General features: G+C 42.1%; 1 protein-coding gene across 1 annotated transcript in view; it reads right to left on the reverse strand.

Annotated features, from left to right (window-relative positions):
• Positions 1-9,922, reverse strand: part of CNTN4 (contactin 4) — a 515,944-nt gene extending 506,022 nt beyond the window's left edge. Inside the window, exon 1 of the mRNA XM_006897086.1 lies at positions 9,761-9,922. Within this exon, the coding sequence (XP_006897148.1) occupies positions 9,761-9,815 (55 nt within the window). The 5' untranslated portion in view covers positions 9,816-9,922. The remainder of the gene's footprint in view (positions 1-9,760) is intronic.
• Positions 9,923-11,477: the final 1,555 nt, after the last annotated feature.

The raw sequence follows: 11,477 nt of genomic DNA on the forward strand, positions 1-11,477 counted from the left end.
AACAACAACAACAACAACTCTGTCCGGTGACTATTTTTGCTGGAGACAAGACCATACTATTTTCTGCCCCATGGAAGCATCTTAGAGAAATTAAGCTTAGAGGTGATTAACAAAATAACTGTCCCTCCTCACTCTTCAAGCCAACCTCTTAGGTTTGTTGAAGATTCTCTCTCCTCTGGGTTTCTAACTTGAAGGAAGACAGACCAGGCCAGGAGATGATGATCCCTCCACCTTGTATACACTAAGGATCTGGTGACCAGCTCCTGCAGCTTCTAAGGCAGTGCTGTTTTAACTGAAACATCAGAGTTTTAAATTTCCAAGTAGCCAAATTAAGAGAAGGTAAAAAGAAATTGGCAAAATGAATTCCAAGTGCCACTGTATTAAAATATTATCATCTCAGAAGATACTGATATTAAAATTACAAATGAGCCACTCGATGTTCTTTTTGTATCAAGTCTTTCATACCTGACACATAGTTTACACTGAACAACGCCCTTCATTTAGGACTAGCCGCCTTTCAAATGCTCAGTGGCTACATGTGTCCACTTTAGCACAATTTTCAGGCATTTAGAGGCATTTTATTGAGAGTCTCAAACCTCGTTTTGGAAATGAGTACCCTGGAAATAAGTCTTAATTCACATCTGAAAGGCTGAGTTCCTCCTTCAAAATCAATTCTTTCCAAAACAGAATAATCTGTTATCCTCCTTAAGGGAACGCAGTCTTGATTGCTTTGCAAAGATACAACGCAAACCACCAACCCACCGGGGATTTTGCAAAATATGAAAACTTTAAAAATGTCTTTAAGCATGGAACTGCTGCTAATGACGTGTGTAATACTGTTTACCTAAACCACAAGAAATTGCATTCTTATTTATATTCTCGAGAATGCTTCCTTTCATTTTTCACTTAACCCTAAATTCTCCCACATAGTCCTTTCTTCCTTTAAATTGAAGAAACACACTCTTCAGTGTTCTGTACATCAGAAAACAGGTACAATGACACACCTGTCTGGTGATTCACAGACAGAAAAACAAGACATCTCAGGAAAAGAAAATTATTCTAATATCCCAGACACCTCCTCAACTAAAATCCCGTTATATTCTCAGGTGTTCAATAATGTACTCTGAAAGCAAGGTTGCATTTAGTAAAAAGGCAGCCTGTAATCTGGGGGTGAGGTGGCAAAGAAGGAAGCCACTGGAGAAAAGCTTTGAAGATGGTAAACTCAGAGAACTTGGTGATACCTTGACTGCTATTACGGCACAATATCCACCATGTTACAAGTACAGGTTCTGGAGGCAGACAGACTCAAGTTCACAGCCTCCCTGGGATAAACATCATTCCAGGTCCCTAGAGAGGTCACGGAACCTCCATCTAAGAAATAGGCTCTCTACTCTCTCAGGATTCAGGCTCCAGATAGAGATAGAGACAGAGACAGATATATAGAGATGACAGAGATAGCTATAGATATAGCTATAGATACAGATATAGATGATATATAGATATATAAATATCTTGTTATGTGCTACTGAATTGAAACTCACTAGGTATGGTCAAAGATGCCAACTGCCAGGCATACAATCGCACCCTTTCTATCCTCAAGCTGCAACTCAACAGAACTATCATGCAGTCTGTTATCAAACACACAAAATTACCTTCTATTTTGGATTTTCACTTACTTGTTCTTCCTCCCCTCTTCCAATTTGTTTCATTCAACAGACATCAATTCCTTTTCCCCCCAGAAACAACATGCTGTAGAGTATCAGAGAAGGAGTTTATTTATAGTAGAGACATCTGGCTTGACTAAGCATATCTAATGAAGGCATTAATAATTTTTGCTGCAGGAAAATTCTAAAATAGAGTATTTCTAATAAGTTTTTTACATGAATGATATTCTTTATCCATGCCTATGGAATAAACATGCCTGTGGGGATGAATATACACTTAACACCAGTTTGTTGTTTGGGTTTTTTTTTAACCTCAATATTTTAATTATCAGTTGATATTTTTCTTTACTGAAATGTACTTTAAAAACTTAAATTGATATTCAGAAGGAGTTCCCCATTTGCTGTCTGTTATTTTCTGGGTGGTGCTTCTACTATTTCCCCTGAAATCACTGGTGTTGATGCTTTTTAATCGCCTATTAGCACTCTTCCTGCTAAGCCTTTCTATCTCTGGCTTCACGTCACATCCATGGTTAGGAAAGAGCCCATAGAATTAGGTCAGCCAGTCTCTGACTTTAGTCAGCATGACTGTAAATGTGTTGGCCGGACAGTTTCTTATAAAGAGAAACAATAAACTGAGCGGCCACTGCTGTGCTGCTTGTAGCAACTCTGAATGTTGACATCTACTCCCCTTTCTTTGGTCTTATTTGAATACCTGGTATTTTGGAAGAACAGAAGCAGCACTAGCTTTAATATCTGCCCAGGACAATGAGTTACTCAAAGGTCTCCTGTGTTTCTGTTTATTCTGAAGGAAAAAAAATGAGAGTCTTGGCACTGAGACCCCTGACTGCACTGTGTGGACAAGCTCTGGATGAAATTCAGTGCTTCCCTTGTCAGGATTCATAGGCCTCAGGCAGGAGGAAAGGCTGGTCCTGAACTTGCCTGGGGGGTTCGAAGTGGGAGGAGTAAGTTCTGCCCTCAACACTGGCACATCTTCAGGAGCTCAGCTTGTTTGTTTGGGCTCCAGAAGATGAAGATGAAGCAGGAGATAGTGCCCTTCCATTGGAGGGGATCCTGGATGAGCCAAATGGCTAGGCTGTTAACTGAAAGGTTCGAGCCCCCGAGATGCTCCTCTGAGAGGTTAACGTGACTGTGGACTTCCAAATGATCAAGCACACACACGGTTAGCGACGAGTTAGCGTCAAGTTCATGGACATTGCCTGTGGTTTTCCAGTCTCAATGATGGAAGGCTTCCTCCGCAGGAAGAATCCTGACACACTTTCCCTCCTTGTGCTCTGATGGGGTCTATTTGTTGGTTTACAACTTTAATGATTACGAAGTCCAGCCACACTCCTCCATCTACCTGCCCAGCCCAGAACTCCTCTTCCTCCAGTCTCTGGGAGGCCTCACCAGTCCCAGAGCCTGCCTGCCCCTGGCAGCGCACAGGACCCATTCTCCACTGCCACCCCCACATGCAGCTGGAAACAACAGCACAGACTCTGAACCAATCAGCCAAATATTCATATCTGGAGAGGAAGCATTTTCCCACAAAAAGATAATAGTGGGAGTTTGTAAAATGCACCAGACAGACAGGAATAAGTTGAGCCTCCCTAAAATGACGACCGCGAACGAATGAGGCAGGAATGATGAGGCTTCACCTCACATACGTCAGGCATGTTGCTATGGGGGGTTATTCCTGGAGAGGGACATGGTACTGGGAAGAGTGGAGGGTAGGCGAAGTAGAGGAAGACCCTCAACCAGGTGGATTGACACGGTGACTGCTGCAATGGGCTCTCGTGTGTCAGGAGATGTGAGGATGACGCAGGATAGAGCAGGGTTCAGCTCTTTTGTTCATGGGTCTTTATGACTCATACTCGAGACACCTAACAGTGGCAACACAATGATGACGAAAAGCGAATATACCAAACACACATTCTCTGGTTTCTTTAACAGAGGTGTTTGTTGTTTTTTTTTTGGGGGGGGGTGAATTTTTTAAGTCTTTATTTCTTTTGCAACATAGAAACATATGGACCAGTTATTTTCTTCTGTCTTTCAAACTGTCCAGTATAAACAGAATCAGTAACAAACACTAAGGCATATGACCTATGTGAAATCTCATCTTCACTGAACAAAATCACTAGAGTTTCCTATTAGTTAATTATATACTTAACTATATGGAAGTATGTGTTTCATTATTACTGTGCCCGGGATGTACACTTCAACCTTTAGGCTGCTAACACAAAGGTTCAAAGTTCTAAACTACCCATTAGAATCAAGAGGAAAAGGCCTACAAATGGATGCCACTCCTGCTTCCAAGCTTGTTTTAATCGGTAAGCGCCACAAAACACTGTCCACCATGGGTAACCATTATTGCATTTGACACGTCAGTGTCAACAGTGTTGAGCATCACAGCAACCATGAGTTACCTCTGTACAGCAAATGGACAGACCAGTTCTATACGACCTAGAAGAATATTTGACAAAAACAAATTTAAACCAGACCTGAGGACCACAGATTAAAATCACCCACCTTGGGTTTGGTAGCATGACTTTCTGACCACTAGGCCAACGATGCTCTCTCTAGTATACGGCAGGACACCCTCTACAGCATAGTTCTCCTCCATAATGCAGGGTTCACTGTGAGCTGGGGTGGACTCTAGCAATGGGCTTGGCTTCGGCCAGTGTAACTACGTGTATCATCCATATATCCATGTGCGTCTGAACGCTTAGCCAATTCCTCACCAATCTCCACCAAACGTAATTCCGGTCTGGTTTGATCCTAATTACTGGCGTGGTTCACACAGTGCCACCTCTTCCCTATGAGCTGGTGCACCCACTTTCTGTTTGAATTCCTCCAAACGCTAAGAGGAGGACTTGGGACCAGCTTCTTTGGGAGGTGGTCCTCAGTGGGTAAGTGAGTTAGTGAAGAAGAGAACCATGTAGGAAGACAGTGGGTTTGACCCGGCTGAGGCTCATTAAAGGGATGTGTCAGATGTGCTGAAGAAGTGCCTTCCCAAAGGGCAGTGGACGGTGGCCTTGGCTTGTTGAGTCCTACTGGCTGGTCGAGGGCTGTTCCCAGGGAAGAGGTGAACTCCACAGCTACGTGTACATGTGACTACAGCCTCCCTGGCAGCACCAACATCCATCCAGAGGGGAAAGAATCCACTCCAGTTCTTGTTTAAGTGAGGAATAAGAGGCAGAATTGCACTAAAGCTTCTCATAGAGTCCTCAACACATACACTGACTTCACAACTTTAGACGGTCCAATCTAATCACAACCGAACCGCACACTTCTGTATCGATTAGCCTCGTCCATGGTGAGTTAGCTGGGATAACACGGAGCACGCTGTCACTCCCACCCGTGTCTGGACAGCACGCGGCATGCAGACCCACCACGATAAATATGTGTTTGTTTGCTTACATGGTCCCAGGCTGACGCTAATAAGACAGAAATGTTTGACCGCATAGAACTCATAGACAGTAGAGAGCGACAGTATCAAATACAGTGTTTCTCATACATTAAAGCTTGTGGGACAAGAATTAGGCAGGGGGGAAGGCAATGACTATTGCTAGGAAAGAATATTATTTTTGAATTTTTTGTCCGAAATCCTCACCGGTTTTGGCAAAGAAGGTGAAATGGTGCATAATGGCAGCTTTTGGGTAAGACCAGTCTCTGTACAAGGGACAGTTATTACAAAGACCCGAGATCAAAGTGTAGGCAGCACTGTGGGTGACATCAAAGCAAAGGCCTGTATTTCACACTGCACCTGCATGCCTCCTGGGGAACTCAAAACTGCATCGAGGGTCTGGGCCATTTCAGTCTCTCTCACTGGTTTACTTTTCTTTTTTGTATAAGTTTACAAGGCTAACAGTTAAAGAGATTTCTGCATTAAAAAATTGGGGAGGAAACCCAGAAAAAAAAAACTCCAACCAAATAACCCTTCCAAAATCAGACATAAGTATAGGTGATCCAGGACTACAGTTAATAATTGGTTGATAACTCAGTCCAACCTAACTCAACTTACTGCCATCAATTTGGAACAGACTCATAGCTGCCTCGCCAGCAGGTTTTATTTGGGAGGCTGTAAATCACACTGGAGGAGATGGTCTATTTTTCTCCTGTGGAGACACTGATGCATTGAAACCAGAGAGGTACCAATTCTGGGTTAGCAGCAAAACAGTTGAACTTAAACACACACACACACACACACACACACACACACACACACACACCCTCAAACAACAACAACCCACCCAAACCATTGCTTTTGAGTTGCAATCAATTCATGGCTGACCCTCTGGTGCCTTTCTAGAGGCTCTGAAAGCACACCGGAGCAGACTGCTCATCTTTCTCCCGCAGAGCTGCTGGGAGCGTCAGACCACCTGCCTGTGCATTGGCAGAGCAACTTCTCCCACATTAGACCACAAGCGCAGAGGCAAAGAGTCGCCAGAATTCCCCGTACACTAGAGAGCTCACTTCCGCAGCTGAGAACGCTCCACCCATCTGCTGTCAGCCCTGCTCCTGTGGCAAGCAGAGCTTCATGAAGCCTGCTGTCCATTGGTTAAGAAGAAGAAGAAGAAAGCCCATTTTGTAGAGACTGAATTTCCAGACCAATAACAACAGTAGTCTGTTTTAGAAAATTATTCCCTATGGCTAGTCTAGCATTTGGCAAAATGGAGTAACATTTCCATTTTACCAGAAGGTTGTCATCAATGCTCTCTAATAATTAGCATTTGTATCAGATGCAACACTTGAAGGGTCAGGTTGCTTATACACTGGAATCTTCTACTCTTCTACCTTATTTGTGGAAAGAAATCATCAAGACAAGTCAAATTCAAGGTTTACTCTTTATGTTGAAAATTATATACAGAAACATTTTCCTTATAAAATAATCAACTAAAAATCTAAGACTAAGGAAGTAGATGAAAATTATAGAAGACAGGCCAAAGAGAGAAAGTGAACAAATAAAATAAATATGTTCAAAATTCAGAGCAGAAGATACTTTGTACATTAATGAAATCAAGACAAATAGCAAGAAAACAAAAACATTCATTAAAACTTGACAATACCTGCATGAAGGAGGCATGTGGAAATGGAATATTAATGACATGAAAAATAGATGCAGGTATACAAATCAGATGAGTATCCCTGACTTCCGAAAACCAAACCAGTCAGACGGATGGATTCTTTGATTTTCAGCCCTGTAACTTTTTGACATCTGCTCCACTTACTGAGAGCAAATAAGCCCAAGACCGTGGTAGAATTCTGAGCCACGCATCTGCCTTCTTATCACCTACGGACCACGATTACTTCAAAGTCATTATCAGAAGTTACAGAAAGGGAGCTGTGATTCAGTCCCTTCCGGATGAGCAAGGGGCATGAACAGATGAAAGAAAGCAACGGAGGCCACAGCCTCTGGGGTACACTGTGGACAGAAAGGCTGCCATTCAGAGCAGATGACGGGGACCATCAGCTGCAGCATCTTTCAGAGACCATGAGACGCTAACAGGCCCACTGGGGAATGGTGAAGGCACTGAGAACTATACGAGGGCAAGATGTTTGATTTTTAAGATGGGATAGTACAGAAATCATAAACTATGGAGGGTATACATATAGAATTCAGCAGGAATGAAACACAATTTTCAAGAATAAACTTACAAACTCATTCCTGTGATTCAACTTCGAGGAAAACAATCGATGGGGCTTTGAGGCGATTAATACCACCGGGAGGCACTCCTAACAACAATCCACCAGGTAAGAGCAAAAGGGTACCATGTGCTGAGGAAAAAGCAGAAAAAGGCAGGAAAGGGAAGGCTAGAAGGATGCATGGAAACTAGAGTCACAGCAAGAGGGTGGGAAGAGTGTAGATATCATCATCAACATCACCAGACAAAATGTGTAGGAATAGTAGAACAGAAAATCAGCTTGCTCTGTAATGTAAACTTTCATGTAACAATAAAACAAAAAATAAAGTATATACATATGTGTGTATACAAACACACACACACACATAATATATTGTTGTGTACCACTGAGTCCGAACTGACCTATAGCTGACCCTCCAGCAGCTGGTGGAATCGGAGTCTGTGTGTGTGTGTGTGTGTGTGTGTGTGTGTGTGGTGGTGGTGTTCACTGCCTGGGTATGTCTGAATTACTAACACTGGCCTTGCCAGTGGACAGAACAGCTAAAAGACTAAGTAGTATGATGATAGATGGTCATACCTACAGAGGAGTATGACAACTAGTCAGTCTGTGTTAAAAAGTGATTTTCTTATGCTGAACCATCCTTGCATGCCTGTTATGAAACCCACTTGGTCATGGTGACTCATTTTTTTATGTATTGTTGGATTCTGTTGGCCAGGATTTTATTCAGCATTGTTTCAATCTATGTTCATGAGAGATATTGGCATATATTTTTCTATTTTGGTGGTGTCTTTACCTGACTTTTGTATCAAGGATATGTTTGCTTTATAGAATGAGTCTAGGAGAATTCCATCTTTTTCTGCTTTCTGAAATACTTTAGGTAGAATTAGGGACAGCTCTTCTCTGAATGTTTGATAAAATTCACAAGTAAAACCATCCGGTACAGGAGGTTATCGCGCTTTCTCAAAAAGTTAGAAACAGAAATACCATCCATTTGACCCAGGAATTCCACTACTATGAATATACCCTAAAGAAACTAGAACTGCCACCCAAACAGATCTGTGCACATCCATGTTGACTGATGCATTATTCACAATAGTGAAGAGATGAAGGCAATCCAAGTGCCTATCAACAAATGAATGGATAGAAAAAGCACGGTATATCCACACAATGGAATACCACACAACAGTGAAAAACAAGGAACTCATAAAATATTACACAACATGGGTGATTCTGGAGGACATTATGCTGAATGAAATATCGCAGGCACTAATGGATAAACACTGCATAACACCACTGTTATAGAACAGGACAGACATGAAGGTTGAGGGAAACTAAAAGGGGAAAACCAAAGAATACTGCATTGGAACAGACAAAGGAAAGAACTGCTTAAAAGGACTATATGATTAAACATTATTTGCATGACAATAGTCCAGAATAAGAGGTGCATAGCAAAGCGGACTGGGAGAAGAGGGAGAGAGGAAATTATGCAACAACAAATGAATTTAAGAAAGAAAATATGAACTGGCCGGTAGGGAGGAAAATGTGCAACAATGAATGAATAAAAATTGAACTTTTCTGTAAGCTTTCATTAAAATCTCAATAAAAAGAATTGAATCACATCCCCTAAAAAATGACTTGTAAAGTTCAATCCCTAAAACTATGGTCATAGTTCCATTCAGGAACTGGTTTCTTGTATTATGTTAACTAGAGATTATTGGTGTATTAAGTTACTCTCCTCTGAGATGTAAAGCTGTAGATTATAAAAGACCAAAAAGCAAGTCAGCTAGACTTAGCTCAAAAGACCCACAGAGACACCCAACAAATAAACATGGAGACCAACTCCCACTGCATGCTGGGTCTAACATGTATAATGAACACTTGAATTATGCATGTTGACTGCTAGGCTCACATTTTTCTAAGAACGGAAGTAGTAATAAACAACACACTGTGAACTTTTACAAACATTTCTGTAGTACTAAAACCCTCCTATCTTCTGCTTCTACTATCGGTGCACTGAAATGAAAAGGAGTCAGTAGCAAAGGATGGCGAGATGTCAACAGAGAGAGCGACAGAGTTTCCCGGACAAAGTCTCATGCACTGACATCAAACAAGGATTGTCCAGCTCCCAGCTTTATTGCCCCATATGTCTGCGAAGGTGGGCACAGGGATGAGCAAAAATAACAACTTTCAAACTAAATAATGGCTTAAATGACTCTAAAAGAATCAGACCGACAAGGGATGTGCCTGTGACAGCCCTGCCTTCACCACCGTCAAAAGAGCCATTGAAAGACCGTCAGGCACAAGTGTTCACCAGTGTCAGCAAATGCTGTCACCGACAGATAATATACCCTCTTAGGATTTCATCACTGCCATCAAAAGTGAAGGCCCACTTCTGAATTAGTGTGAAATACAGTGGCATTTTTAATTCAAAAAGTTTTAAAACGACACTCTACCTGCCAGGCACAACATGAACGACTGCAGTACCAGCAGTTCCCATGGCAACCGCATCTTCGGTTTCCAAGGTCAAAGGAGATTCAAGTCCAATAACAAGTGAATAGAATTGATGCTTCTTTTCGGTTTTGTACAACCTTTAACCTGTAGGAAAGAAGAGACATTACAATGAGACTTGGGACTACTTCTCCTGTGGTCTCTGCAAATTCATCTCTATTTGAATATAAATAAAGTTCATTCACAGGAAAGTACTGTGGAAGGAGAAGAGAGCATGTTAAACGACGAACACAGCAAATAAGCTTCCAGCTCATATTTTCCACAGAATACATGGGAGAGGGATGGGAGCATCCACGTGGCTACTGAGTGGAGAGAAGTATCGTGTCCACTAACAAGTGACTCATACCAGATGTAGCACAATGGGCACTGCCTCCCAGGGTCCCGCACAGCCCCTCAGACTTCAGTGCCTGTTCTAATTTATATTCCAATTAATGGAACATCCCTCAAAGTCACTATGGGAGAAACACCGTAGGATGGAAAAACATTGCAGAGATGTGAGTAGAAATCCCCCATTTATTGCAGTGCAGCCCACAGTGAGTTGCTCTGTGAACCCCAAGTCTGGCAGTCCAGTCCCCTGTGGGCTCCCCACAGAACCAAGAACCAAGCAGCTGCCTCCCCTCATTACACTGTACATCCTTGGAGACTCCATGGAGGGGCACTGAGCAGGAACTGAGCAGTGAGTCTCTGTGTTCTGAGATGAAACGTGCAACATCTCATGAATTCAGATATCTACTTTCCCCTCTGGAAGCTCTGGTGGTGTTGTCTCAGAGGTGCCAACTCTGGTGGTTCAAATCCAGCAGCGCCTCCACTGGAGAAGGAAGGAAGAGCAGTCAGCCTTGGGAACCCAAGAGAGTAACTGGCTCTGACTCGACAGCAATGACTAGAGTTAAATATGATTTCTCTCCATGTTCTAGGTCTCATTTCACAAGTGCCATACAAGTGTGTAGAAATCTCACCAACTAGAAAAAGTTGTCTATTATGTTCATTTGGATCAATGTAGGGCAGGATTAAGAGGGATTTTTCCCCTAGCCAGGACTCTCTTTCTCTTGTTTATTTTTTAAAAATATTTCTATTGCATACAAAATTTGCATATCTGGTGTTTCACACATTCCTTCATTCACATTTTGCTTCATAAATCATTCTCAAAAATTGTGTTTTATAAAATTAATCACCATTGACCTATGTCTACTATCACCCTGTCTTTTCTGGTCCTCACGGGATCTTTCCTAGTTCTTTCACCCCCTCCCTCCACGAACCACATTCTTTGACCCCACACTTTCTCCCCTCTCCACCCTCAGCCTCCCTGCCCGCTCTCCTTGTCCCAGTTTTTTTTACAGTAAAGGTACAATGCAGTATTTGTCCCTGTGAGACAGAAATAAGTACCTGTCCTGATGAATTTGCTCAGCATAATGCTCTCTGGCCTCTCTCATGACAGACAGTATTTTTTTAATCACTCTGTTATGTAAATGTACCACAAATTTTTTTAAGACTTCAAGCATTTATTGCAGAAAATCAAAGACTACAGCCCTCAATATGAATTATATCTCAACATAAAAAAAACCAAAAATTCTCACCACTGGACCAATAAACATCATCATTGCAGATGGAGAAAAGGTTAAAATTGTCAATGATTTCATTTTACTTGAGTCTAAAATCAACACC

This window comes from Elephantulus edwardii, unplaced genomic scaffold (assembly GCF_000299155.1).
Source record: "Elephantulus edwardii isolate Elephantulus edwardi_28Jun2011 unplaced genomic scaffold, EleEdw1.0 scaffold00200, whole genome shotgun sequence".
Taxonomy (NCBI): Eukaryota; Metazoa; Chordata; class Mammalia; order Macroscelidea; family Macroscelididae; genus Elephantulus; species Elephantulus edwardii.